This window comes from Physeter macrocephalus, chromosome 11 (assembly GCF_002837175.3).
Source record: "Physeter macrocephalus isolate SW-GA chromosome 11, ASM283717v5, whole genome shotgun sequence".
Lineage (NCBI taxonomy): Eukaryota > Metazoa > Chordata > Mammalia > Artiodactyla > Physeteridae > Physeter > Physeter macrocephalus.
In genome coordinates this window covers 108,302,118-108,329,850 of record NC_041224.1, presented here as the reverse complement: position 1 = coordinate 108,329,850, position 27,733 = coordinate 108,302,118, and the positions used below count along the sequence as shown (strand labels likewise).

At 42.0% G+C, this 27,733-nt stretch overlaps 1 protein-coding gene across 3 annotated transcripts in view; it reads left to right on the top strand.

Moving 5' to 3' along the window:
- Positions 1-15,141, top strand: part of STXBP6 (syntaxin binding protein 6) — a 273,396-nt gene extending 258,255 nt beyond the window's left edge. For all 3 annotated transcript variants that reach the window (XM_024118302.3, XM_024118301.2, XM_028495658.2), the window contains 2 exons: positions 9,340-9,497; positions 14,699-15,141. In XM_024118302.3, coding sequence (XP_023974070.1) covers positions 9,340-9,497; positions 14,699-14,722 — 182 coding nt within the window. In that variant the 3' untranslated portion in view covers positions 14,723-15,141. The remainder of the gene's footprint in view (positions 1-9,339; positions 9,498-14,698) is intronic.
- The last annotated feature ends 12,592 nt before the right edge of the window (positions 15,142-27,733 follow it).

Below are 27,733 nucleotides of genomic sequence, written 5' to 3'. Positions count from 1 at the left end.
GGGCATCATCAGAAAACCTACAAACAACAAATGCTGGAGAGGGTGTGGAGAAAAGGGAACCCTCTTGCACTGCTGGTGGGAATGTAAATTGATACGGCCACTATGGAGAACAGTATGGAGGTTCCTTAAAAAACTAAAAATAGAACTACCATATGATCCAGCAATCCCACTACTGGGTATATACCCAGAGAAAACCATAATTCAAAAGACACATGCACCCCAATGTTCATTGCAGCACTATTTACAATAGCCAGCTCATGGAAGCAACCTAAATGCCCATCGACAGACAAATGGATAAAGAAGATGTGGTACATATATACAATGGAATATTACTTAGCCATAAAAAGGAATGAAATTGAGTCATTTGTTGGGATGTGGATGGTTCTAGAGACTGTCATACAGAGTGAAATCAGTCAGAAAGAGAATAACAAATATCGTATATTAACGCATGTATGTGGAACCTAGAAAAACGGTACAGATGAACCGGTTTGCAGGGCAGAAGTTGAGACACAGATGTAGAGAACAAACGTATGGACACCAAGGTGGGAAAACCACGGTGGAGTGGGGATATTGGTGTGCTGAATTGGGCGATTGGGATTGACATGTATACACTGATGTGTATAAAATTGATGACTAATAACCTGCAGTATAAAAAAACAAAAAAAAATACCAACAACTAATACTAAACTTTCTTTGGGTTATTTGTATGGAAATATGTTAATATAAATGTTTCAGACATTACATGAAATTTCTAAAAATGTTCTGGTATAATGTTATAAGTCATAATTCTAGTTATTACTTTCTGAACTGAATGAATAAGCATTTTCAGAACTCTAATGGAAAACTGATGAATTCATAAAAGTGCCAACAAATATCAAGATGAAAAAAAAAACAAATTAATTACATGGGACTGAGTTAACTGATGAGGATGATTATAATTTTTGTGACTTTGTTTGAATTTAAAAAAAAAAAAAAGAAAGGTAAATAGAAAAAAAAAAAATCTCCCTGCCAATTTTTTAAGTTTATTGTACTAAAACCCAAATCCACTTTTTTCATAATTGGTTTTCCTTTAAATTAGTTTGGATAAATGGGGCTTTATTGTGCAGTTATTCCTAAGTGGTTAAATTGATTATAGAATACAAATAGTCCATGCAAAACTATCACCAGATTTCAGTTTTAAGAGTGTCCTGAAAAAAAGAGAGTGCCCTGAGATGACCATGTTTACTCAACTCCAAGTATAGATTGCCATAGGTTTATCAATCGTTTATTTTTTCAATGATTTTCCTGCTTTTTTCCAAACATGATGAGTATTTTGGACTTCATATATCTACATGTGTGTTTAATATAGGAAATACCTGCTGAAAATTCTCTTTAAATCGACTCTTTACTAGCTATAGAATTAGGAATTTTGATTACCAAGATACAACCTGAAGTCTAGGATGATATAAAGGAATTATGTTTAGAGTTGTTGGTGTGGTCTGTGCGCTTTTAAAAAAAAATCCTCCTCTTCTTTCTCTTCCGTTGTCACTTTTCAATATACCTTATTGTTTTCCCCTCATTTTCCTATACATTTAAATTTATTTTAATTGTTTTCAGTGACTGAATACAACGTTATACCTTTATCTCAAATTGCTCTCTCAGTAAAGTCTTCTCAATCACTTAACGTAAAATATGCCAGCATAATATTTTTATAAAGCACATATTGAGCGGAACCAATGTGAATGCAACATCAATGAAGTAAGACTGGTCTCTGCTCTATTCTCAGAGACTGTAATTCAAAAAGTAGTTGACATTATTTGCAGTGGTTGACAGCCTCTTCTCAGACTGCTTGAATAAATTTGGGTATTAATATGCTTCCTGCCTATTTAGAGAGAACTACTGTTCTATCTGCCTCAGGAGACTGTTTTATTTCCAGATTTAACTCAGCACAACATGATGGGCCCCAACTTTTGAGTTAAGCATCCTTCTTTACAAAGCATGCCTTGATTTAATGAGCATGTGTTCAGCTCTCTCTGAGGTGCACACAGCAAGTATACATAGATCTAAGTGTCTCCTGAGAGCCTCAAGACACTTAGCCCCAAGATAAAAGAGGAGACATGCAAAGGAACTGGGTGGGATTGTGCAGTTTTTCCAAAGTTCCTAGAGAGCAGATGTGGTCTTAGGGAGGTAGAGGGATAGACATTCATTGAGCACCTGTAGGCACTTTGTATACATACATCTTCATCTTAACTTCTACAGCAACCATGTGAGGTGGAGTTACAGATGAGGAAACTAAAGATCAGAGAATTTAAATCACTCCCTCAAAGTCATTCTGCCAATCTGTCAACGTAACAGTGCTTGGCACATAGCGTGCATTCAAATGAATAGTTCTGAATACTGAATGGGTCTTTCAGGGAAGCAATTTTCAGCATGCACCAAGAGCCTCAAAAATGTGTATGTCCTTTGAACCAGCAGTTTAATCTTGAGGAATTATCAGAGATGTGGACAAAGATTGTGTGTGTGTGCATGTAAATGCAAGAAAGTAACTGCAGCCTCATTTTAAAAACAAAACTTTCCTAATAATTAGTGATGCTGAACATCTTTTCATGTGTCTGTCGGCCATCTGTATGTCTTATTTGGAAAAACACCTATTCAGATCCTCTGCCCATTTTTTAATTTTTGTTTTTTATTGTTATTAAGTTTTATGAGTTCTTTATATATTTTCTTTATTAATCCCTTATCAGATATATAATTTGCAAATACCTTGCTCCATTCAGTAAGTTGTCTTTTTTTTTTTTTGATGGTTTCCTTTAATGTGCAGAAGCTTTTTAGTTTGATGTAATCCCATTTGTTTAATTTTGCTTTTGTTTCCCTTGCCTGAGGAGACATATCCAGAAAGATACTGGTAAGACCAAAGTTAAAGAGCATACTGCCTATGTTCTCTTCTAGGATTTTTATGGTTTCAGGTCTTACATTCAAGTGTTTAATCCATTTTGAGTTGATTTTTGTGTGGTCTAGTTTCATTCTTTTGCATGTGGCTGTCTCGTTTTCCCAGCACGATTTACTGCAGAGACAGTCTTTTCTCTGTTGCATGTTCTTCGCTCCCTTATTGTAGATTTATTTTTCATGTGTGTGTGGATTTGTTTCTCGGCTCTCAGTTCATTTCCAGTGATCTGTATGTCTGTTTTTCTGCCAATACCATACTGTTTTGATTAAATATAACTTTGCAGTATAATTTTAAATCAGGGAGTGTGATACCTCCAGCTTTGTTCTTTGTTGTCAGGATTGCTTTGGCCATCTGGGGTCTTTTGTGGTTCCATATAAATTTTAGGATTTTTTGTTCTAGTTCTGTGAAAAATGTCATTGGGATTGCATTTAACCTGTAAATTTCTTTAGGTAATGGCTATTTTTAACAGTGTTAATTCTTCCAGTCCATGAGCATGGAATATCTTTCCATGTCTTTGCGTCTTCAGTTTATTTCAACAGTGTCTTACAGTTGTCAATGTGTAGATCTTTTACCTCCTTTGTTAAATTTATTCCTAGGTATTCTTTTTGTTGCAATGGTAAATGGAACTGTTTTCTTAATTCTACTGGTTATTAGGGAAATTTAAATTAAAATCACAATGAGATATTACCTCATGCCCATTAGAATGGTTATTTTCAAAAAGGTGTGGAGAAAGGGAAACCCTCAGCACTGTTGTTGGGAATGTAAATTGGTGCAGCCACTATGAAAAACAATATGGAGAGTCCTCAAAAAATTAAGAATAAACTACCATATGATCCAGCTATTCCATTTCTGGGTATTTATCTGAAGAATATGAAAACACTAATTCAAAAAGATATATGCACCCCTGTGTTCATTGCAGCGTTGTTTATAAAAAGCCAAGATATGGAAACAACCTAAGAACCTACTGATGGATGAATGGATAAAGAAGATGTGTGTGTGTGTGTGTGTGTGTGTGTGTGTGTGTGTGTATATATAGACAATGGAATTCAGCAATAAAAAAATGAAATCTTGCCATTTGTGACAACACGGATGGACCTTGAGGGTATTATGCTAAGTGAAATAAATCAGAAAGAGAAATACAAATACAGTACGATGTCACTCATATGTGGAATATTTTTTACTTTAAAATTAATTTTTTATTTTTTATTTATTTATTTATTTTTTTGTGGTATGCGGGCCTCCCTCTGCTGCGGCCTCTCCCGTTGCGGAGCACAGGCTCCGGACGCGCAGGCCCAGCGGCCATGGCTCACGGGCCCAGCCGCTCCGCGGCATGTGGGATCCTCCCAGACCGGGGCGCGAACCCGGCTCCCCTGCATCGGCAGGCGGACGCGCAACCACTGCGCCACCAGGGAAGCCCCTAAAATTAATTTTTTAAAAATGAACAAGCCAAACAAAAGGAAAACACACATAGATACAAAGAACAGAGTAGTGGTTACCAGAGAGGAAGGGGGTTGGAGGAGGATGAAATAGATAAAAAGGGGGTCAACTGTATGGTGACAGATGGAAACTAAGCTTTTGGTGGTGAGCACACTGCAGTGTATACAGAAGTTGAAATATAATGGTGTGCACGGAAGGAAGGAAGGATGGACACTTTTGGACATGCACCCAATACTGAAAAGAAATAACTGAATAAATTACAACAGTGTTATGTAGCCATTATAAACAGTATTTTCAAAGAATTTTCTGTGGCATGGGGAAGTACCCACAACAGGATACAGTACTAAATATATATAGTATGGCCTCAACCATGTTTTAGAAAAACACAGAAAAATTACTAGAATAAAATGTACCATAAATGTAATTGTGGTTATCTCTAAGCAACTGAATACTACACGATTTTATTGCCTTTTTACAGTAATATGTATTCTAAATTTTCTGTAGTAAGTTGTTTTAGCTTGTAATAATGACAAGATGTTTTCTTTTGTATTATGGCTTTAAGAAATGCTTTAGGAACTGCTACACTGAAGTCTTCATTCCATACAGTTAATGGAGACTGTATTAATCTCAAATACAAGAAAATTCCCATGGAGAGCCAATATAACAGTGAGTAAGAGAACTGGCTCTGGAGCTGGGCTTCCTGAGTTCAAAACCTAGCTCTGCTCTTCACTTACTGTGGGATCCTTGGTGCACTGCTAACCCTCTCTCTCTCAGTTGGTGCTCCCATTGGTAAAAATGGGATCAGTGATGTGCCATTGCATAAGGCTATTGTGAGGAGCAGATTTTAGTAAGTGCCTAGAACATAGTAAGTGGTCAGGCAACTGCTATTCTTGCATTGGATTTAAAAGCTATTTAACTTCTGTTATTTTTATCCCTTGCAGTTGTTTATTTTAAGGCTGGTAACAACAGATTTTTTACCAACTTTCTCTTCGCTTTCACTATAGCAAAAGCATTCCCCTTTTTGCATTTTGTTGTTGACTTAATTCATTGAATTCCTGGCACAATCTCTAGGTGAGATAGCTGGCTTCATTAGACACAGACTAAACCCTTAGTCATTTGGCAAGTTTAGAATTTGAAGACCTAGTTAGATCATGTAACAGCATTAGTCATGTGTCCAACCCTCTGCTAAGCCATGGAGAAATCATTAGAAGGATGATATTTTTTTCCTGCCTCTAAGCCAACCAACATTTATTGAGTCTCTCCTATGTGCCAGGGATTGCAAATACAAAAGTGAGAAAGGCACAGCCCCTGCCTTCAAGGAGCTCACACTAGATACCCAGCAATTACATGCATTATGATAAATGCACCATTTGAAATAGACACAAGATAATATGTATGTTGGGGGCAACACTGGTTTAGGGTGGGCTAGACATGACAGTCTTTCCTAGGAAAGGGGTCTGAAGTGTACTGAAGCACATAGGAGTAAGTGGGAAGGCTAAGATGAGACTCAGAGTTCACACAGAGGTAGCAGTAAGCACAAAAGCATACAGGTAAAAGAAACATGACACATCTGCGAAAATTTAGGTAATTTGGCAAGGCGTGGGATTGGAGATCGCCAGGGAGAGGAAAAATGCATGAGGTTCTAAGATGAGCTGAGAGTGAGGCGGGGCAAAGTTCGCAATTTTTTCTTGGAAGCAGTGAGAAGATGGTAACAAATTTGCCTTTTTAAAAGTGGACTATAGAAATGTGTGGAAGATGAACCAGAAAAGGTGTGGGGACACCTAACAACAAAAGGCTATTGCTGTATCTCTGAAGGCAAGAGGGACTGGATCAATACAGAGATAATGAAGCTGGCAGAGAGGGCAGAGAGTAGAGAGCTGGATAGCAGGTGACGTGTAGTTGTTATGTGGTAAAAGTGAGGGAGAAAAATCTGACTGGGCTCCCAGATTTCTGAATTGAGGAGCAAGCTGGGCAGATAGTGGAGTTACTGACTGAGCAGGGGACCCCAGAGGAAAAGCAGGTGTGATAATGGGGTCAGGTGTAGACATACCGAATTCAAGATGACTTTGGGTGACTCACCTGAAGTTGCCCAGTAAGAAAACATGGGTCTGAAGCCTCAGCAGCACAACCTAGAAAAAAGCAAAAATTTGGTCGTTGAAGCCATGAGCTGAGTAGAATTGTCCTAGGGAGAGTCTGCAGAATGAGAAAGAGAAGAGGGCCAAGGACAGAACCCTGGAATTACAGCATTTGCAAGATATCAGAGAGAACAGAGCAAGCAAGCGGGAGACCCGAATCTAGAGGAGGAAGATTCAAGATTTAGGGAATGGTCAGCAGAGTGAAAGGGTGCCCTCAGGGAATATATAATCCAGCTGGGAAGTCATTGCATCTATGGCTGAAGAAATGAGGTAGAAGAGTTGCCCATGACTGTACTTGATCAATCACCCAAGAAGGATACAGACAGTTCTTACAAAGTTGAGAAGAGAATGTAATTGACCTGAACCTTGATAAAGGCGATGGGACTTCACTGAGCCTGAAATACAGGTAGAATTGAAACCAGGGGAGGACATTTCAACTGAGGTGATGAGATTTGTTCAAATCCATCCTCATGGGTGAAAATAACTGAAGGTGGATTTTTTATTGATAGTGGTCAGCAGTGCCATCACTGAATAATGAAGACAGCATTTGGTTCTCTTTTAGTTATAACAACTCTTGGTTAAACAGTATCATATAAAACTGGGTGCAGTGTTGATCTGACGTCCGTACAAGATTAACTTTAAGAAAGTCATGACAGGAAAACAGTATGGCTCACACAAAGCAGAGTCATTCTAGAAACACAGATGTGTCTCACTTTGAAGGCACCATGAGGGTCAGTTCCGATGGGGAGAAAACGTATCCTGGTTATATACCCTCTTGATTTTACGAAAACTAATTCTAAAATCCCTTTGGTTTAATGCAGCTGTTCCTGGCTGTGGAGTTGCAGGTACCCTGCCCCATCTTTTCTCTAGCCTCTGGCGGCTAAGCTGTGGGCATGTGGAAGGAAGCAGGAAGGGGAGATTTTCTTTTGCACTCCCCCAACTCCTCTGCACCTTCAGTCCCTTCACTGTCTTATTCTTTCCCATTGGCCTGTTCCTTCTTGGGAGCACCTGGCTTGCAATGCAGCTTAGGCAATAACTCTTCATTTACCAAGAGGATTAGGTTTCTTTAGGACAGAAACAGTCAGGCATTACCTTGGGAAATAACCTGTCAAAACCTATCTATGCTGGTCTTCTCACAATTCTGTCATAGTGATTGCTTTCCATGACCAATGCCACACCTGCAGAGAGGAAGGTACAGAATAAGGAAAAGACATTGGAAAACCAGGTTCCAGTGCTAGCTATGTCACTTCCCTAGTGACATGATCTTGTGGAAGCCCTGAACCTCACCTAGTCTCAGTCTTCTCAGTAGAATTTCTGTGACAATCAAATGAGACAATATTTGTAAAGATGCTTTATGATTGCAAAATGCTATTCAAATATTAAGCAGTGGTGATAGGCTATAATCATAACCATGATATGAAAGCAAATGGGAACCCAGATTTCTCCTCCTAAATCTGTTCTGAAGACCTAGACAGACCTTCCATTCCAACCCTTGCATTCAGCCAGTTTCTCCAGAGCCACATCTCCTCTGTTAATCTGTGCTGACTTCTCTTGGCTCCAGTAGTGGTTGATGCAGCTGAGTAATAGTAAGCTAACTCCATTCTCCTCCCCTTAGTGCAGAGTGGAAGCCCTTGAAATCCACCCCTAAAGAAGAAAAGTGGAAAACAATTTACAAAGTGCTTCCTCTGGGGCAGGCACTTTCTTTGCCTGAGATCCTTTTCCACAAACCACAGACTGTTCCCACAGAGGAGAAATGAGGAAGCCTTTGGAGCTGAGACGAGTGGAAATTACATTTCTATTAAAAGCTGTCTGTGGCTAGAGGTATCCATCCCAGGTACAAAGTTAAATGATGTAATAAAAACTTATTCAAAGACATAAAGCTATTATATAAAATGCCATTTAACTATCTTCCACTCAGCATTAACAAAATACAGCTTTAAATCTCCTTTGGTTGTAATCTGGCAAGTTTCTAGGTCTCCGTGGGTTATGCATCTGCCAGTTCATCACTGTTGAATTCTCTTTTCCAGTCCTGGTAAATGGGATGTCAGGGATGCATAACCATTTGAAATGTGATGGTTTTCAACTTTCTCAGTATCATTATTCATGAATCTGGGAGTGCTAAGTTCCTTCTAGGACAGGTTTCTGTCACTGTTTTTTTACCTGCTGGCTAAGTACAGTGCTGAGGCCCCATATTTCATACACTTGAGATCAGAGGCAAAGAGGACCAACCAACCAGGCCATGGCTCGGGATTCAAGGTTGGGAACTGACATATCTCCTCTGAACTCTGAGACTGATCGATAGCTTCTTACGTGGGGCTACGCATTTAGGGGTGAAGGGGTAAAATGGAAGGGAACAGTTGAAAGGAATACAGAGCATCATATCTGGAGAAGTTCTGTACCTCCAATTTTCCTGTGGTTATCCATCTAAACCCCAGGTCAAGAGGAAATGCTGATATGATCCAGATATGTCTCACTGAACTTGCCTAATCCTATGGGCTTGTTAGGGTTTCCATCTACCTTTGCAAGCCAAGTCCTAAATTCAGATGGACCCTGCTCTTCTGAGTCTCACCAAACAGAATGCCGGTAGAATGGAAATGAGTGCTGTCAGTGATGGGGCTGTGAAAGAAGCCTTCAGCACTTGCCCAGGTCCTAGAGTCAGTGGGTATTCTTCCTAAAAGTGAGTCAGTCAGACCAAGTCAGGAGAAAAGTCGACTTGTTTCCTAGACACTCGGCCTTTCCAGAGTCTGACCCACCTTGCTTTTTCGGGGCGCTCACCCTGGGCGGGGGTGTCACTGTAGGTCAGCCGAGCCAGCTTCTGATGCTCTTCCTGTCCCCTTTCAGGAAACAGCATCCTCCATTCAGCGGCCGACAGCGTGACCAGTGCAGTGCAGAAAGCGAGCCAGGCCTTGAACGAGCGCGGGGAGCGCTTAGGCCGCGCAGAGGAGAAGACGGAAGACATGAAGAACAGCGCCCAGCAGTTTGCAGAAACTGCACACAAGGTGGGTCCCGCAGCGCGGCCGAGGGCTCAGCTCTGGGTTGTCAGGGAGCTTTGGTGCCCAAAACTTTATTTCAGTATGTTTCCCAGGTGGGAGGCTTTATTTACAAAGTCAAGCCGTTTTTTTTTTTTTTTTTTTTTTTGGCCCCTGTATACAGTTTCCTTCTGCTACTTAGTAAGTACCAGAGTTGGGAAGATTTCTTCTTGGACCTGGTTTCTTTGGTTATCTCATTTCTGCTGTCTTCATCCCTGTCTCTGACCCCGTATCTTTGGGAAATGTGGACCATCTTTACTTCCTACCCAGAAGTTTAAGGCTCAAGTTTCAGGGAACAGGATGGGGGTGGGGGTAGGACAGGTGTAAGAATATCCCTCCTCTGTTAGCCAGTGCTTTAAAGAGGACTGTGGGCTCTTGTGCTTACTTTTCCATGCTGTCCCTTTCTGGTCATGAGCCTCGCATCCTGTGTTCTTATCTCTTTACCGTATAAAAAACAAACTCTAGTCCCAGGGCACCTCAGGGCTAGTTTCCCCTGTGGAGGGGCCTTGAACCTCTAAGGCTGACCTGACTAGTGCAGAGCTGCCTGCAAAATTCCCACCTGCCTCTGGGTCCAGAGGATGGTGTTTTCCACATGCCTCAGGTGTACACATGCACATTCACACATGCACTGAAAATGTGCCTTTCAGAAGGGGAAGGGGGGATTTTTATTGGCAGCCAGCTATCTAAGGCAGTCACAAATCAAAGGAAAGAGAAGCCCTGTTGGTCAAGTGATAAAAGAGGATTTATTACTGTTCTTGTACTTTGGATCAAAGGGCAGCTCCTTTCTGGCTAGTGATTTGAATTTAGGTTTCCAGAAACAACTTTTGCTAATAATTGTTGGCATGTCAGACTCATGATCTGGCCTTTCAAGATAGGCTTTTCAGGTGACCTTTGGGGAAAAAATTAATTTGCTTCAAAAGAAAACCCCGCTTTTGCTGAGGAAACAAGAATGGACAACCTGAAAAGCAACGGGAAAAATCTCCCCAGCTCAGCCAGGCCGGGCCCCTTCCCGAGGCTTAAGCCCAGGCTCGACTGCAGATCCAGATCTGAGTGGATGCATCTAGGCTGCCCTTACCTGCATCCCCTTTGCACAGACCTGTCTCGTCGCGTCATCAATTCCCTGTCATGACAGTGTCTTACTGTACTGGGCAGTGGAAGTCTGGGGAAACATTTAAAGTGTTGATTTGGAGAAGAGAAGACTACAGGAATTATTTTTTAATTGTCTTCAAGTCTGGGAAGGGCGATATTGCAGCACTTCTCTTTCGTGTCTTGTTATACAGAATAGAGCACTCAATGGTGCACTGATAACATTCTGCTAAAATAAGAGTTTAGGTTAATGATTAGGCCATGAACCAGGTTACCAAGGAAGTCTGTGAAATCATTCTTCCTAGTGCGGAGTAGACAATACCTGGAGGTCATCCATGTCACTATCCGCCTCAGAGGAGGTCACACCAACACTGGGTTGGATAACCTAACCAGATGGCCAGAATTCTTGGCCCTGGTCACCCTGTTTCCCTGATACTGTGGCCAAGTTTGCTAGGTAGTTGGGAAGACAGTATGGTATGGTAGTTAACATCTTGTGTTTGATTTAGCAACTCCATGACCTTGGTTGGGCAGGGGCTTAATTTCTCGAAGCCCCAGTTTCCTCCTCAGTAAAATACGGCTAACTAATAATAGTGCTTTTCTCCTTAGGGTGTTGAGAGAATTGAATGCATTCAAACCTATAAATTGGTTAGCACAATACTTGGTGCATATAAACCTCAGTTAATATTAGTTATAACTGTTTCCATAAAAAGGTTTCTGCTGAGCCTGCTCCAATCCATCACATGATGAGCACTGGAGAGGGTTGGAGAAATGTGACTTGAGGATCCCAGCACAGGGGTGGGGAGGGACTGGTGGTGAAGATTTTGTGCCCTCCAAAGGGGGCTGGGAGGGCCTCCTGCTGAATGCTGACACTTTCTAAACACAGAGCAGCCCTTGCAAACAGGACCTGTCAGAACAGAAACTGATTAGGCCACCAAAGGCACAGGGGTCTCTGGCTTTGACCACTGGGAGGACTGGTACCAGCCAGTTACCTATTTCCGTAGAGATGGACGCGGCAGGGGGCAGTCTCCACTTACTTTGGCTTCCTCTCCTGTGGGTGGCGTTAAGGGTTGGGGGGGGGAGGGGCTGCTAGTGTCTCTTAGTGTGTTTGAGGGGGTGGGAGAGAGACACAATAATAACCAGACTTTCAGTTTTCTAAAACTGCAAGTCTGGGATGTGTGCTCATGAATCACCAGCATGGGCAGGACTCCTCAGGAGGAGGCTGACCTCTTGAGATAAGGTGTGGCTGTTTTCCCAGGGACCAGGACTCCTGATTTGTGCCACTAGTGTAGGCTGTCTGTGAAGATGTCACTTCACTGGCCGAGCCCCTACCAGGCCTACTGGTGAGGAGAGAGTTCAGAGATGGAACCCAGGCCTTCCACCACTGCCTCCCCAAACATGGCTCTGTTGACTCATAAAGAGTGCACTGTGTTTAGACGTCCACACACAGTGCACTTGTTTGTTAGAGCCCTGACAGAGAAAGGCTGTGCTGGGTGACAGTTCCTCTGGGCTCCCTGGTTGCAACCTCAGCTGAAGAGTAGGGCACACCTTCTGGATTGCAATAGAAGAGGCTATCTCTGGCTTTCTCGATTTTCCCAGGACTCCTACCATGACCCAGGTACATGAGGGAGTGGATCACCTTTGTAGGAGCCTGCCATCAAGACATGTGGGGGGCGCTTGGCTCCTGCAGAGCCAATGGAAATGTGTCCGCACCCCCCTCTCCCCCAGCTCCATTCAGCCTGGCTTGGGAAGCGTGGTTCCGTCCTGAACCATGAGCTTGGTACAGCCTCAGACCTTAGGGGAGTCCAGCTCAGCCACAGAGCGGGCCTGCTCACCCTCCTCTGCTTCAGAAAGTGCAACAGTGCAGTGTGTGCAGCGCTTTGACGCCTGCCTTGGCTGGTGAGTCAGCCGGCGAGAGGGATACCCACACCTAGGCATCCTCAGATGCTGTTTATTTCCCACAGCAAAGAACAGTGATCTGCCCTGTTTTGCACAAGTGCACATGTGTAGGGGAGGGAGTGGTGAGTGGCATTTCCCTCACTGGCGGGGAATGGCTGCCTCTGTCCCTACCACGGTCATCTACTCCCTGTGGGTCCGAGCTAGAAGGGAGGGACCTCAAGAGGCCAGGCCTCTTAAAAAATACCCCCTGTATGAGTATCAACTTTTTCTATTATTGTTTTTTCTATTATTGTTGTTGTTATTATTTAGATGGAGTCATTTACACAGCTTTGAAAGAGAAAGCTTTCCATGAAACATTAAGAAAACAATAGCAAAAGGAAGTTTTTAACTTCTCTTCTGTGGGAACTCTGACATCTACATTAATCCATAAGCATTTGGGTTGGAGATGATATTTATAGACATGAGGAAACTGAGGTACGGAGCAATTGTGACTTGGAGCTCAAGGGCATACAGCAGATTTGTAGCAGGGAAGCAACAGCATCGTGCCTTCCATATTCTAAAGCTTCTAACTCCCAGGAAGTTAAAGAAGAAACAAAACAAAACGAGGGAGAGTGGAAATGATGCGCCTTTCTGCAAAAATACCTCAAATGGCAAAATGTCCAATCCAGCTGTACTTCTGCGAAGCTGAACTGGCACGGCCCCGCCCGGCTGGGGCTCCCCTTCGCGCCAGTCCCAGCTGCACTGGAGAGGTACCCAGGGTCTGGTGTGAGAAGCAACACGATTGCTGCTGAGGATTAATGACTGTGGGTAAATTGGCAAAGCCCATTAGCTGAAGGTTAACAGCTGAGTGAATAACAGGACAGCAACACTGATCAAATATTTATGGTTGGTATTCATTATGCACAACACTTAACAGCTCTGTGTTGATCTGAATGGTCCACATCGCTAAATAATGTATTAAAACTAGAGACAGAGCAAGAAGTGGAGGGGCTCAGAGTGAGTGTGGCCAGGGAGTGGGACGGATATGAGAGCGAGCCCCGGCTCTGCCATTTCCACCCACCATGTTTCCTGGACTGTAAACTCTTCAAGTTCAGGAGTTAGCCTTCTTGGCAAAAACCCACAGCACTTTTAGCACAGCAGCCTGGACACACTCAGGGCTTCACAAACACCATCTGACAGGTGACTGGCTGTCGGCATCAGCACTGCAAAAGGTCCTTGGGGGTCTTCGCTTAGGCTGGCTTCACCAGGTACAGGCACCTGGAGCTCTTCCAGCTGACGTTGCCCAAGTAGAGATTAATTTAGCGACACGACTACCCCCAGTGACTCCAGCCCCAACCTCAGGGATTGATCCCTAATATCAGACTCTAGACAGACACACGAGGGACCACAATTCGGCCTCAACCCTGCCTTCTGCTTCACGGCAGTATACGGGCTCCTTGGAAGGGATCTGGCTAAGGAAGGCAATGTCAGATTAATTTTATGTTTTGTACCTGCATACATTTCCTTAAATATATTATCATGGGCTCCAGCTGAGCTTGGGAAGCTATTGAATGATACAGTGGTATTTGGTGTTCCCATTTATAAAGATCTAACATTTCAATAAACCACATTTTTCAAATACCGGTGGAAGCAGTAAGTCAAGGTCTGAATTTGGTCTATTGTTCAGTCCTGGTTGGTAAAACAGTCTAATTGTCAAGTGCTTTGGACCTGGCTGAATGTCCAGGATATTACGTGGATTATCGCAGCTTGTTTGTTTCTCTACAGTTGGTGATTTTTTAATACTTTACGAGATGTCAGTAAATACATTTGGAGAGTGTTGGTCTTCCTGGATAACTAGTAACCTGGGAGCCCAGAGGCCTTTGTTTCTAGGGTAGGTCACTCATTCTGCCTCTACTTTGCCTCTTCCATTTGCTCCTTCAGTGGCATGAAGGAACATCACGTAGCACCCTCCCTGACCTGGACACATACACCAACAACAATACTGGAAGGAGGAGTAACAAATGCAGTGCTCGGTGTACTGTTTAGGGACATGTTGCACGTTTACTAAGTGCCACTGTGAACTGTAATGGTGATCTGCCACAGCCAGTAGAATCTTGGGGTTGCTTCTCATCTCGGATGTGGGGAAGGAGCAGCAAACGGACTCTCTCCACTGCTGATAACATCTTTCTTTTGTCCCTTTCTCTCCTTAGCTTGCCATGAAGCACAAATGTTGAGAAACTGCCTCTCCTGGTGACCTCTTAAGAGAAAATGAAGTTTGTTCAGCAGTTTTTACAAGAATTCTGGACCTCTGCTTGCTTTTTTTCCCCAAAATGTGGACATTTAGGTTATTTTTTCCTTTTCAGATGTTGATGTTGTGTTTATACATTTCCCTAAATAATCTTGCTAAGAAATGCCGCAAGCATCAGCTTTATTTTTTTCCCACCGTGTGTACGCGTGTGTCTGTATGTGTTTTCTCTTTAAGGTTTTTTTTTTTTTTTTTGGTAGTGTGAATATGAAATTCGGACCAAATGATATATTGAGCTAGGTCTAAACTATTTTTTTCCTGATATTAAGCAGGAAGACATTTTAATGTGGTGACATCAGATGTTATTGTTCCTGGTTGGAAATAAAAGTCAAGCAGTGATTGGCTTCACTCAGCCTCTCAGCTACTCTTAATTTGAAGGTTAAGATTCTATATCCTGAGACACAAATCTGTATGAGAAAAAACAATTGGATTTATCAGGGGAAACAGCAGTCTTAGATTTTGCTTTTTGTGTAGTAACTTTTTGCATGAGCCATCACCAGCATTCAAAAAAACAAATCAGAATCACAGATAGTAATCTACTTTCTGAGCTACAGTTTAAATTCTTCCATTACTTGTTTCCAGGCTGATTATTTAGAATTACCATATAAAGGATAAAAATTTGAGATTAAAGACCTAAGGAAAAGCTTATTTAAAAACCTCTGTGCATTCATGAATGTTTCTTTGTCACTGTCCCAAATTACGGTAGCTGGTCTTGAAAAGAGCTTGGATTTTTATCAAGAATTGATTTGTCCAGATAAAGGTCTGTGTAAAGGATAATGTGAAAAGATACTACATTTAAAATCTTTTTTCTCTTCTTTTTACAAAGTCATGACTGTTTAGAGACGCCTTCATGATGTCCTTGGGAAATGGCCTTCGCTTCCTGGTATCTGATTTTTGGAGGTTTTGATGTTGTTATTGATGTCTATTAATCTAATTTAAAAGTGGGGGTTTCTTGACAAATTGCATTTCATGGCAATTGCAACTTGCCTGGTCTGACATAAAACAGCACAGTCATGAAGCCTTTACATTGCAGTCAGACTGAATGAGGTTGGTTCATACAGCTCCTGATTTTGTATCACTCAACACAGGGCTGGATTTTCAGTCTGGGAGTTTGGTTTCTTAGAAGGTTAAAATGCTAAATATAAAAGCTGTGCTTTGTCTTCCTGAAACAAGGAGGCAAGCTGTACATCCCAGATACATTCTCAGCCTCCCGCTGCGATGCACTGATTTTTTTAAGCTGCCTGGATCTTCAGGACCCCTTTCTATTCCTTTCTACCCATTGAGGCCATGTGTATTGTAGGCTCTTACATAGCAGCATATGATGACTTCGGGATTATTTATGCTGATCTAAATAGCTTAAGTTCTCCTGATAAAGCATTCCCAGGGAGATCGAAAATTGGGCTATTGTGGGGTAAAATGATCTTAGTCACTGTGTGTCAAAAGGGAGATGGGATTTGCCAGAGACAAATTTCTGAATCCTCTTAGGGAGATGATCCAGTTCAAGAAAACTCTCTGTAAAATTTATAGGGTGTAAACTATATAAGTGTACTATAATATCTTGTACTTTTCTTTTGGTGTCTTAAAAGTTTAAAGAAGCAAGGAACTTGCTATCTGGTGAGTACCATTAGAAGCATTTACAATTTCTAAGAAAAGCTGAAAATATCACACCAACTAGGTTTTCTTTGCAGGCCTCAGTATAGAAAATGCACGTGCACGCGCGCATACACACAGATATGTTCATCTTCCCAAATTGAATTCTAGCTTCAGATAGATAGTTGGTATAAATAATTGAAATGGTAAATCTAAAACGCCCTGACAATCAGCCAAACTCAATTTGTTGCCAAGTATCTAACAACAGTGTTTGTGAAAGCTGCTTCTAAAGTAACAGAGGGTGAGGTCATAAGCATACTGTGAAATTTGAGATCTTTTCCCCTCCAGTAGACTTGTGATAGTTACTCTTCATAAATCTAAGTACTCCACATCTTGCCCTCTTTCCTCACTCTCTGCTTATCCTTTTAGACTTAAGTCTTCTTGGAAATATCCTGGATTTGAAGAAAGCCTATCTGCATTGTTATTACCTTCCTCTATTGATTTGTTTCCAGGCTGTGGTCATGTCCTTGACCTCCCTGTGTCCAAGTCCTACTACCTAGGCCTCTGCCCACGGAAGAGGCCAAACAGCAACCCCAGTCCCTCCTGGACCTCCTGACTTCTTGCACAGGAGGGAGCCCTGTGATGACGTACATGAGGTTCTTTGCTATCCTTTTGTAGAAGGTGCTTCAATACAAAATATTAATACAATCTAACCTAGAGAAAGTTGCTAAAATGACTCACATTATTTGGGACCAATTCAGTGGCTTGCTAAAAGACATTTAATTTCTTTGTTTCATTTCTGCACCTCACTATTGAGTTTTGGAAATACTACATTTCAGTGAAGGATTTCTTAAATTGTATTGACAACTCGTAAAGAAAAGAGACTTCCCAGTGTTCTCACTTCTTCCTGGAATGTAGCTGTAGTATTCTTCCCTAGTACTATTAGGTACCTGTGTACAGGAAGTAGACAGTGATTCAGGTTAATGTTTCTATTAAAGAAGGTATTTGTAAAATGTAACAAGATCAGTAGTTAACTTTTTTAAGCTCTGAAAAAATAAAGATTACGTGTTAGACTTAAAATTACAGTGAAATCTGTCTTAATACTACTTTTATGGCTAACAAAGGTTATGCATTTATGTAAAAATATTTACAGAATGCCCTCAATAAAGGATATTAAAGATAGGTTTCGCTTTTAATGTTTAGAATTGTGACACTGCTGATGTCTGTTGTACAGTTATTAATTCTTCAGAAGTTCCCTAAGATGTCAAATATCATTTCTGTTCCTTTCAGAGACAAGTAACACCTGCTCTGTGATTCACTAATACAGCAAACTCTAATTTTGTCATTAAATATTTGAATTCTGTGATGTAAGTTCGTTTCTCTCAGTTATTTGGGAAATCTCTCAAACACTACCAGATAGGTAGGCAACGTCACACTTTTGTTGCTACTGGGAAGACCCTGTGTGCCTCCAGGAGACCTAAGAATTGGGATTAGCATTCTGATAACATTTCTTCATGGACATTCTAATGGGAGAACTTGAAATGTAAAAAAGACTAAAGAGCTAACTAACCTTAATTTAGACAATGAGCTTCTATCCAGCAAGAGTTAAGTTTTTTAAATTTTCTTCTCATGGGCAAAGCAGTTAAGCTGATTAGTAGTTACCTTTCTGCTGATATTAGTGATGTGCTCACCTCAAGTACATATTACCGCATGTGCCCTCATTCAGCAGACTATTTTCATGTCCTTTTAAATTGGAAAGAAGACTTGATCAAATTATGTCCATGTATTTTTATGGGAAAGCAAATGCAACTTATTGCATCGCGATTTGCTTTCAAGGGAAGTGGCTTTGGTGATTGCTGTAGCAGAATAACCCTCTGTAGATTGGCATAGACACAGTGAAGCAGGCAGACTGAAATATTTCCTGGGAGGACTGCAGGTGGAAGGGAAAGGCTACCACCTCCACTCTCCAGAGAAAAAAGGATAGAGAGATGGTTTGCCTAAATGAGGACTTGGCCTTTAGTAAATTAGGTATTTAAAGGCACCGTTCTTGTGAACTAATTATAAACCCACTGACTTGCAAAGATGATCTTTTCTTTTAGTATAATTTTTGTTAGCAATTATACCACAACCAGCTCTCAAATTTTATGGGAGAATTAATACAAATGTATATTTTTTTAAATCAGTAATGCCTTTCCTTCTTGCTGTCAACGAGAACATGCTTAGAAAAAACTATAGTTGTCCCTTGAATAACGAGTCTGAACTGCCTAGGTTCACATGTATGTGGGTTTTTTTTTCAATAGATGCATACTACAGTACTACGAAATCCATAGTTGGTTGAATCCAGATTCAACCAACCACACATATGGAGGACCAACTGTAAAGTTATAGGCGGATTTCTGATTATTTTGGGGGGGGATGACGGGGTGGCACCCCTGACCCTTTCATTGTTCAAAAGTCAACTATATTGACTTATCAATCATCATCTGCCTAAACAAGCAGATTGAGGGCAGGGTGAGATAGAAGAGGGAGGATAAAAATACCAGAAATAAATTTCAAACAAGTGCAAATGTTTCCATATTATTCCCTGATGATATCCATCCTGTGTCCCTCCTTTCCCTGGTGTGGGCAAACCTGGGTGGTAGCTGGACATATGTATGCACATCCACATATGCATACACACAGCCTGCATTAGAAAAGATACATGCACCCTAATGTTCATCGCAGCACTACTGTTTACAGTAGCCAAGACATGGAAGCAACCTAAATGTCCATAGACAGAGGAATGGATAAAGAAGATATGGTACATATCTATACAATGGAATATTACTCAGCCATAAAAAGGAATGAAATAGTGCCATTTGCAGCAACATGGATGGACCTAGAAATGATCATACTAAGTCAGACAGACAAATATCACATGATATCATACGTGGAATCTAATTTTTAAAAAATGATACAAATGAACCTATCTACAAAACAGAAACAGACTTACAGATATTGAAAACAAACCTATGGTTACCAAAGGGGAAGCATGGGGGTGGGGGAGGGATAAATCAGGAGTTTGGGAAGAACATACACTACTATGCATAAGATAGATAACTAACAAGGACCTACTGTATAGCACAGGGAACTCAGTATTCTGTGATAACCTATATGAGAAAAGAATCTGAAAAAGAATGAATATATGTATAACTGAATCACTTTGCTGTACACCTGAAACCAACAAAACATTGTGAATCAACTATACTCCAATAAAATTTTTAAAAAGAGCTGAGTTGCACTCCTAGATTCACCTGAATTCTCTTGGTGACCCCTTATTGCCTATCTGGACATAGACTGGCAGGAGACAGTAGTTCCAGGGGTCGGTGAAATCTGAAAGTGCCTCAGGGGGGCCATGATCAGAGCATGAGAAATACGAAGACTGAGACATGGAAGGAAAAACACATCCCACCACAGGCAAGCCTTACTTTGTGTTTCAGTAAACGTGAGTGTGCTAATGGCTGTCTTTCAACAAGATGATACAAAAGATGGATTTCCTTTTGGTTTGCTTTTTGAAAATCCAGGAAGTACATATACATAAAATGATTTTGTAGAGCCAGAGCCAGTCTGATGCAAAACTGATCTCTACTTACACATCACCCCCTCTCCCCGTTCTCCCCTCCACACTCTCCGCCCTGCTTTCCAACATTTCTTAAATTCTGCTTTAAGCTAACCCCTCCTAAGGTGTTACCTGTATTACAGTGCTGGTTTATAGTGGCCTAGGGCAGTTTCTCCATCCAAGCTCTGTGTCACAGTTATTTGGGGAGGTTTTGGAAAATGTACACATTTTATTCCCAAATTTGCCTTGTTGCCCCTAGTCATCTTGTCTTTTGCAAAGAAAATAAAATGGCTCCAGCAGGCCTGAACAGTGGGGCACCTGGCTTCTCCAGATGCTTACTAGATTTAAAGGAGCAAATTAAAGCTGTCAAGGAAATTAACATAATGTGCCTTTAAGCTGGATTACTGCTATAGTGTAACCTTCTGCCTTGACCCCCATTATATTTTCTCCCTTGAGCCTCATCGGGAGCCTCAGGATTTCCTGAGTCGGATTTTCACTTCCCAACCCCCTCCCACCCCTGAAGTTTTCTGCCACATTTTCTTCTTTCTGCTGAGTCATGGTCCTGGGCATTGCAGGTCTTTGGGGGGCTGCTTCAGTGGCCTGTCCTACTGGGCACTGCAGGGTGTAGGCTGGTTGGGCAAAGCCACCTTGTTTCCCTCAGTCCCACAGGAACCAGTGGACAGACCTAAGAGATTCTAAAATGACCACTGAGGTGCACTGTCACTGCGCTCACATTTTGTCTATTAGGCATTTTAAATGCTATTGATTCTCTCAGATAGAGTGGAGCTGTTCCTATAGAACATACATTCTTTTCCTGTCTTTACGTGCTCAACCCGTTCAAGGACGCCTGTTTCAGTGGGGTCTGGCCCCATCACACACTCATAACTAGATGTGTCAGAGGCTGGACAGGAATCGCCATTCCTACAAGTCCCGGGTTTCACTTATCAACACTGAATAGGAGCCTTTGTCCTGTGACACTGTATCCCAATTGCTTTGCCACTCTGATTATTTGTCAGATGACATGCAAAGAAGGGAAATGAGCTCATGAATTCTCAGCTTTACCCTGAGAGCTAAAACATGGCTTGGATGATTCACAGCTTCTGAAGAAAACTCCTCTTATGTGCTCTGACCATGTGCACCAAGTGCTCTGTTTAATTATAATACTACATACTTGGTGATCGAAACCTGAAGCTTTCTGTTAGTTTTTCATAAAACCAATCCTTTCTTTTACTGCCCCAGGAAGGAAAATCTGGTTCCTACGATCAAACATACCTTTTTATTCACAGTACAGTGGCTTCCTTCAAGGAGTTTTGCTTTTTTTTACACCTGGAATTACAGTGACCGATACTGGTGGACACATGTACATTGGTCTGAAACTTTCCCATACTGAAATAGCCTCAGCATTTGGACAGAAACTGTGGGAATGAACAATGTGTGAACTGTGTCCCACTCCACACCCCCCGGGGACTAAAAATAAAACACACCTTTAACTGGAGTGGACATGGGCAGGACGCCCCCTTGTGGTGGTTTACTGGAGGCAGCACTGCCCTGTGGTCCTGCCCTGTTTTGAGTTCCAGCTCCAGTCTTAACAGGTGGGTGGTCTTGGGCAAGTTATTGACTCTCTCTGTGCCTGTTTTCTTAGCTTTAAAATGGGAGTGGCTATCTACTTCACAGGTTATCATAACAATTAAATGAAATAATCAATGTAAAGCCTTTAGCCCTGTGCCTGGCACATAAGGCTTCATGTATGTCAGCTCAGCTATGGGCTATTCTCTGTGATGGATCCAAAATAAAGTAGTAAACCTTGCAGGCTGATGATGCCTGCCAGACCATACTGCTGGCTAGAAGAATGGACGTGTTTTTCTTAAATCCATGTTGATACAGGGCACATGGGCAGACATTCCAGGCCTCTTTGGCCATTTTTATGATCTATGGACATAGATCCCTTGACATTTCATATATTCCAGCCCTGGGATAAAGGAGAGGCTCTGGTCTAAAGGGGCCCAGGGGTAGCCATTTTCTGGAGGAAATTTCTAAAAAGACTAAATTCACAAGAAAGAGGACTGAGAGAATTTGTCTTTAGTGTCTGTGGCATCAACTACAGGAATGGAAATGAGTGGTTTTATGGTCTAGGAGATTATTTGATATGCCCTTTGGGCAGCAATTCATACTCCTCTTTAAAAAGAAGTTCAAGGTTGGCCTACATATGTATAGCATTTCTTTTCTCGAAGCATCTTTAGACATTCAGCTAAAAGAAGGAAAGAAGGCCCCAGAAAAACTATGATGGCAGCATACTGTTTTCCCATGGTTGTCATGGTGCTATTATTTATGATGTCCAAGTAAACCCAACATGATTTGGGAAATAAGTCATTTGTAAAGGACCATCCAGGCAAGAAGGATCAGGCTAGTTATAACAATGGATCTGCCCCACCCCAAATCCCAAACTCTACTTTTCTAAAAATTACACTATGCATTATTTTTTAACAAATTGCAAGCCATGCAAGTTTCTTTTAAAAAATCCTTTCTAGCAGAGAGCCTCCTGGCTTTGTCATTAGCTTTTTGTTCTCAGGCAAATTACATAATTTTTTTGTGTCTGTTTTTTCATCTTTCAAAGGAAAATAATCTACACCCTGCCTGCCTCAGAGTCCCGGTGAGTAAACTAAGATGTGTGGAATGTGAAAGAGCTCCGGGAAGTACAAAGTGCTAAAGAAGTGTGGGTTACACACTAAAACCTTGATCTTCAACTGTTCCCACCCAGTGCCTAAGGGATTCCTTTATACACCACCCCCCTTTCTTCTACAGGTCTATCCTTGTAGTACTAGATGGTATCACTACCCCTCTCTTCCCTCTCTCTCAAGGAAAAAAATTCCCACAGACAGCTGGAGGCTACTTGCCATTTGGGAAGCAGAACAAAGGCAGGAGTAAGAGACAGTCCCAAACTGCTCAGGGAAGGGGACAACTGGGCTTAGAGGCAACCCCAAGAGAAAAGATTCAGAGCATTCCAGGGACTCAGGGAAAGAACTCCTGGGCAAGTCTCCTGGATGCAGCTCACCCCAGGACCACAGGTAACTCTCGAGAGTTCTGACATCCTAGTATATAAACTGCTCTCCACCCACGTGGGAAGACTGATTGAAAACAAAAAATTTCAGGAACTAGTCAGAGAGGATGGACATACTCCTCAGGACCAGGGGCTAGATGGAGGCACGTCCATGTCCTTACTGCGTCTGGGTGTCCTAAGGTAAAATTGACAATGAAGAGGGCCACAGAAATGGCCAAAGTCTTAGGAATTCACTGAGTAAATGTGAATGCAATGACACTTAGTTATTCCAGAGAGACAGGATACTGATTAAAGGATGCGACCTGAGGACGTTCTTTCAGACACAGGAAAGACTAGACACTCTTCAGCTCCACTCACTGGGAGCAGCATTATTATCCTGACTAGGGGAGACCGGGGCCATCAGCTCTGTCCTCCCCTTTGGGGTGTTTCACCCGGCCTCATTTTCCCTTTAGAAAAAGCAGGATAAAGGGCTAGAAGTGGACATAACTGTCTCCTCCCAGGCCTAATGCCAAGCGGGTCTCAGCCACCTACTCATGCTTCTGATCCTCTGGGCTCCACCAGATTCTGAGTCCCCACCCCACCCCTCTCTCTCTCTCTCTCTCTCTCTCTCTCTCTCTCTCTCTCACACACACACACACACACACACACACACACACGCGCGCGCACGCGCACGGCTGTCCTCATGCACATGCCACTCACCAGCTATGTTCGATGAGAGAGCTTGAGGACCCCACATGGAGAACGGGAATGCGAACCGCAGTCGATCCCCCTTCCCTGGGCTTCCTTCGGGCCCCTGTTTAGTTTTCCACTTACTCAGTTTCTCCTCCCCGAGGTGGAATGAGGGTGGATGAGAGGCAAGAGGAAGCTGATGTTGCCACTGGGGGGATAGCAGTTAACTCTACCAAATACCATCCTTACAAAAGTGTGAGTGACAGGAAGGGGCAATTAGGGGAAAGGACTGACTCTTCTTTCAGAAGCCCTTCAAACCCATCCTTCTCTGTGACGAACGGTCCAAGAGTAGCCTTGCCTGTGGGCAGATGTCAGCTTCTAAGCCATAATTCCACAAGTAAACCCACACAAGACACTGGCCGAAAATTTCATTGTAGGCTTTTTATCTAAGAAAAGCAAGCCTTGAATATAGTGCTCAGGTCTGCTTAAGCCTTCAAGAGTGCTATCCCCCTGAATTCAGTCAAGACAGGAAATAAATCCCACCTCACTACTCACTGTACTTTCACTGGCCTGGCTATCTTTCACTTCTCCAAAAATGTGAGGTTCTTTTGCACCTAAAAATCTTCACATGCTGTCTCTGATGCCAAGAGTACTTCTTTCCCAACTCTCCTCGTGGCCCTTCATTTCTCATCTATCAAGTCTACACTTAAATGTCCCCTCAGAAAGACCTTCCCTGACCACCGCATCTAAAAGAGATCCCTTGCCTTTTCCTCTCACAGTATCCCTTCTTTCCTTTCATAGACCTGATGGAGACGTGTATTTATACGTTTGTTTTCTTCTTCACTGTCTCGCCCACATCCAGCTCAGAGAGGTCAGGAACCATGTCTATTGAGTTCACCAGGTTGCATCAGGACCTTGGATTTACCGGGCACTTAGGACACTCTTATTACATAAATGAACCTGTCCTCCACTTAAAGCCCCCATGCAGGACCAGTAGGAGTTCACAGAAAAAAAAAAAAATCCAAATAGCTAAACACATGAAAAGATATTAGCCTCACTCATAGTTAGATGACACTTGGTAATCTAATACCATTGAACAAGACCACATTTTTGAAGGCAAATTGTCAACATTTATCAAGATTCTACTCACTTGAACCTGGTCCCCTAACTCAGCCACACCCCCAGGCTCGTGCTCTGCTGGTCTTCAACCAGCAGCTTTTCTCGACCACCCCACGCTGTACCCACACTCAGATCGCTGTTTCTTAGCTCACCCTCAATTAAAGTAGCTGAATTACAGTAAGTTTCTCCAGCTCTGGAAGACAGAAAGCAGTTAACAGGGGTGAGTTAATTCCCCAAAACAAATAAAATAAATACACTCTGTTTTTGTGTTCCTGTTTTATATTGGATGTAGTCAGGTACTCCACTGCTCCCATTCACCTTCTGCAGCAATGCATCCTCCTTGACTCTAGTACTTTCCTATTCTTTAGGATTCTGAATAGGGAAAGGAAAGAAGGAATAATGCTTTTCTTAAGCATTAACTGTTGTACTGGGCAACCCTCTTATTCTTCTACACCAGTTAGCAGTTAACTGTCTCTCAGTTCCAAATCCACACTTTTTTGCTCTACTCTGTGATGCTGGAGCTGGACTCTGTGAACATTGCACCTGCTGCTTTTGGACCCCTGAGCAATTAACTACTTTTAACTAATTAGTGATTACTTATGTTAAATTCTGCCTATTCTAATAAATGGCATGGTTTCTTTTTCCTGCCTGATACAACATCTCAGTAGATTCTCAGGAAACTGGGCACAGCATCTGTTCCAGCCTGTAATCAATTCTCCCCAAGTCTCTTTCGGCAAATCTCTTACTTCTGGCAAATGATGTAATTTCCTACTTTGCTAAGATCAAGACTATCCTATTGCAAATAATTTCACTCCTCCCACCTCCTTATCTAAGTTCTGTTGCATCTCCTGCACTCCCAACTTTAGTACTCCTATACCTACTTAATGAGTACCCTCTTCTGGAGCCCTTGATTCCCACTTCCTTCTGCTTCTTCAAAGACCTTACTCCATCAACAATAACCTCATTTTCTTATATCCCTAGTCTTTCCTCCTTCACTTTTCCTTCTCTTAAAGGACAAATGTTTGCCTCCATCGTGAAATCTGTTCAAAACTTTTTCTTGCCCTTGCTACCCATTAAGACATCACCTTCTCACGACTCTGGCACAACAGATTTCGTGAGTGAATGGTCTCGACTCACTAGGCCTTAAAAGTCTGGTTTCTTTCCCCATCACCCTGCTGGCATTGCTCTCTCAGGGACAACCCAGTCCAAAACTCGATGACCAGTTCTCTGCAGTCGCACTGAAGTCATCTACTTTCTAGCTTTCTGACTTGCCTTCTTCCCACCCCCAATGGCATACTTTTCCAAAAATTCTGTACTTCCTCTCTCCTCTTTTTACACACCTTTTTCCAAGTCAGTGAATTCACTCCACAAGCTAATTCTTTTTACTTGTAGGCAATTCTACTACTCTAGCCTTGACCTTTCTCCTGAATTCCAGAACTGAATTTCTGGCTTCCTGCTGGAAATTTCCACATAGCTCAACAGGTCCAAATCTGAATTCATCTTGTCTCCTCACAAGCCTGTCTTCCTTCTCTTAACATCCTACTTAGGCTGAAAAACTTGCTCTCCTTGATTTTCCTTCCCTTTCCCTTCCATTTTCTCAGTCATAAACTAGGAATAATAATAGTGCTCATTTCATGGGGATAAAATTTTGTTGTAAAACCATTAAGAGAGTTAATATTTTTTATTACTACAATTGCTTCAGTTAGTGGAAATCTGGCAATCATATTTCTTATACACCACCTTTCCTGCATGACTTTTTCCATCTCTGTCTCTAACCTCGCTCTGACCCTCACTAATGTTGACCTGAACTACTCCAATTGGTCAACATTTATCAATAGTCTGCTGTATGCAATGTGTTTTGCATAATAAGGTAATTCATACTCAGTCTCAAAGAGTTCTACTTTTTACTCCAGTGGGAAAGGCAAACAAACAAATTGAATACAACCCAAAATGAACTGAGGGCTGCCCCAGAGATTGGGGATTGCAGTAGCATTTCCCTGCCTCCCCAATCCAAACCTGCCTGAAAGTACTGTCAGATTCATCTTCAGAAACTGATCAGTTACATCAGAGCTCACATATTCTTATGCCAATAGAGGACAAACAGGGAATAAAATGGAATGAAATAGATTTGTAGAAGGAAGTAAAAAGTGGTGTGGACTGTGGCTAACTGAGCGTGGTGAGTGTATGCCCTAAAAGGGCATGCTGGTACTCAGTTTCAGTCATTGTGGCTATATGGGAAGCAGGCGAGTCCTGCTAGATCCTCCAACTTTTTAAAAGAGAAACCAGGTAGACATTTTTATGTGAACCATCTCATTTGAGCCAAATAAAACACATCAGTAGGTAATATCTGGCTCTTAGGCTACCATTTTGGGAGCCCTCATTTATGTCACTTTTCTGCTCAAAAACGTTTAGAACATCCTCATTACCTACAAAATTAAATCTGAATTCCTCAGTCTGACATGCAAGGTTCTATGTGATCTAACCCCAGCCACCTGCCCAACCTACTCCTCACTTTCACATATGATAGTGCAATCCTAATTGTACTACAGGAGACCATTGCTTCTCTCACTTCCTGGGCTTTGGTCACAATGTGTGCTGGCCCAGGATGCCATCCCCATTCAACTATTGTCTATTAATGAAAACACAATGACCCAAAACCTATGGGATGCAGCAAAAGCAGTTCTAAGAGGGAAGTTTATAGCTAAACAGCCGACCTTAAGAAACAAGAAACATCTCAAATAAACAACCTAACCTTACACCTAAAGCAATTAGAGAAAGAAGAACAAAAAAATGCCAAAGTTAGCAGAAGAAATGAAATCACAAAGATCAGATCAGAAATAAATGAAAAAGAAAAGAAGGAAATGATAGCAAAGATAAATAAAACTAAAAGCTGGTTCTTTGAGAGG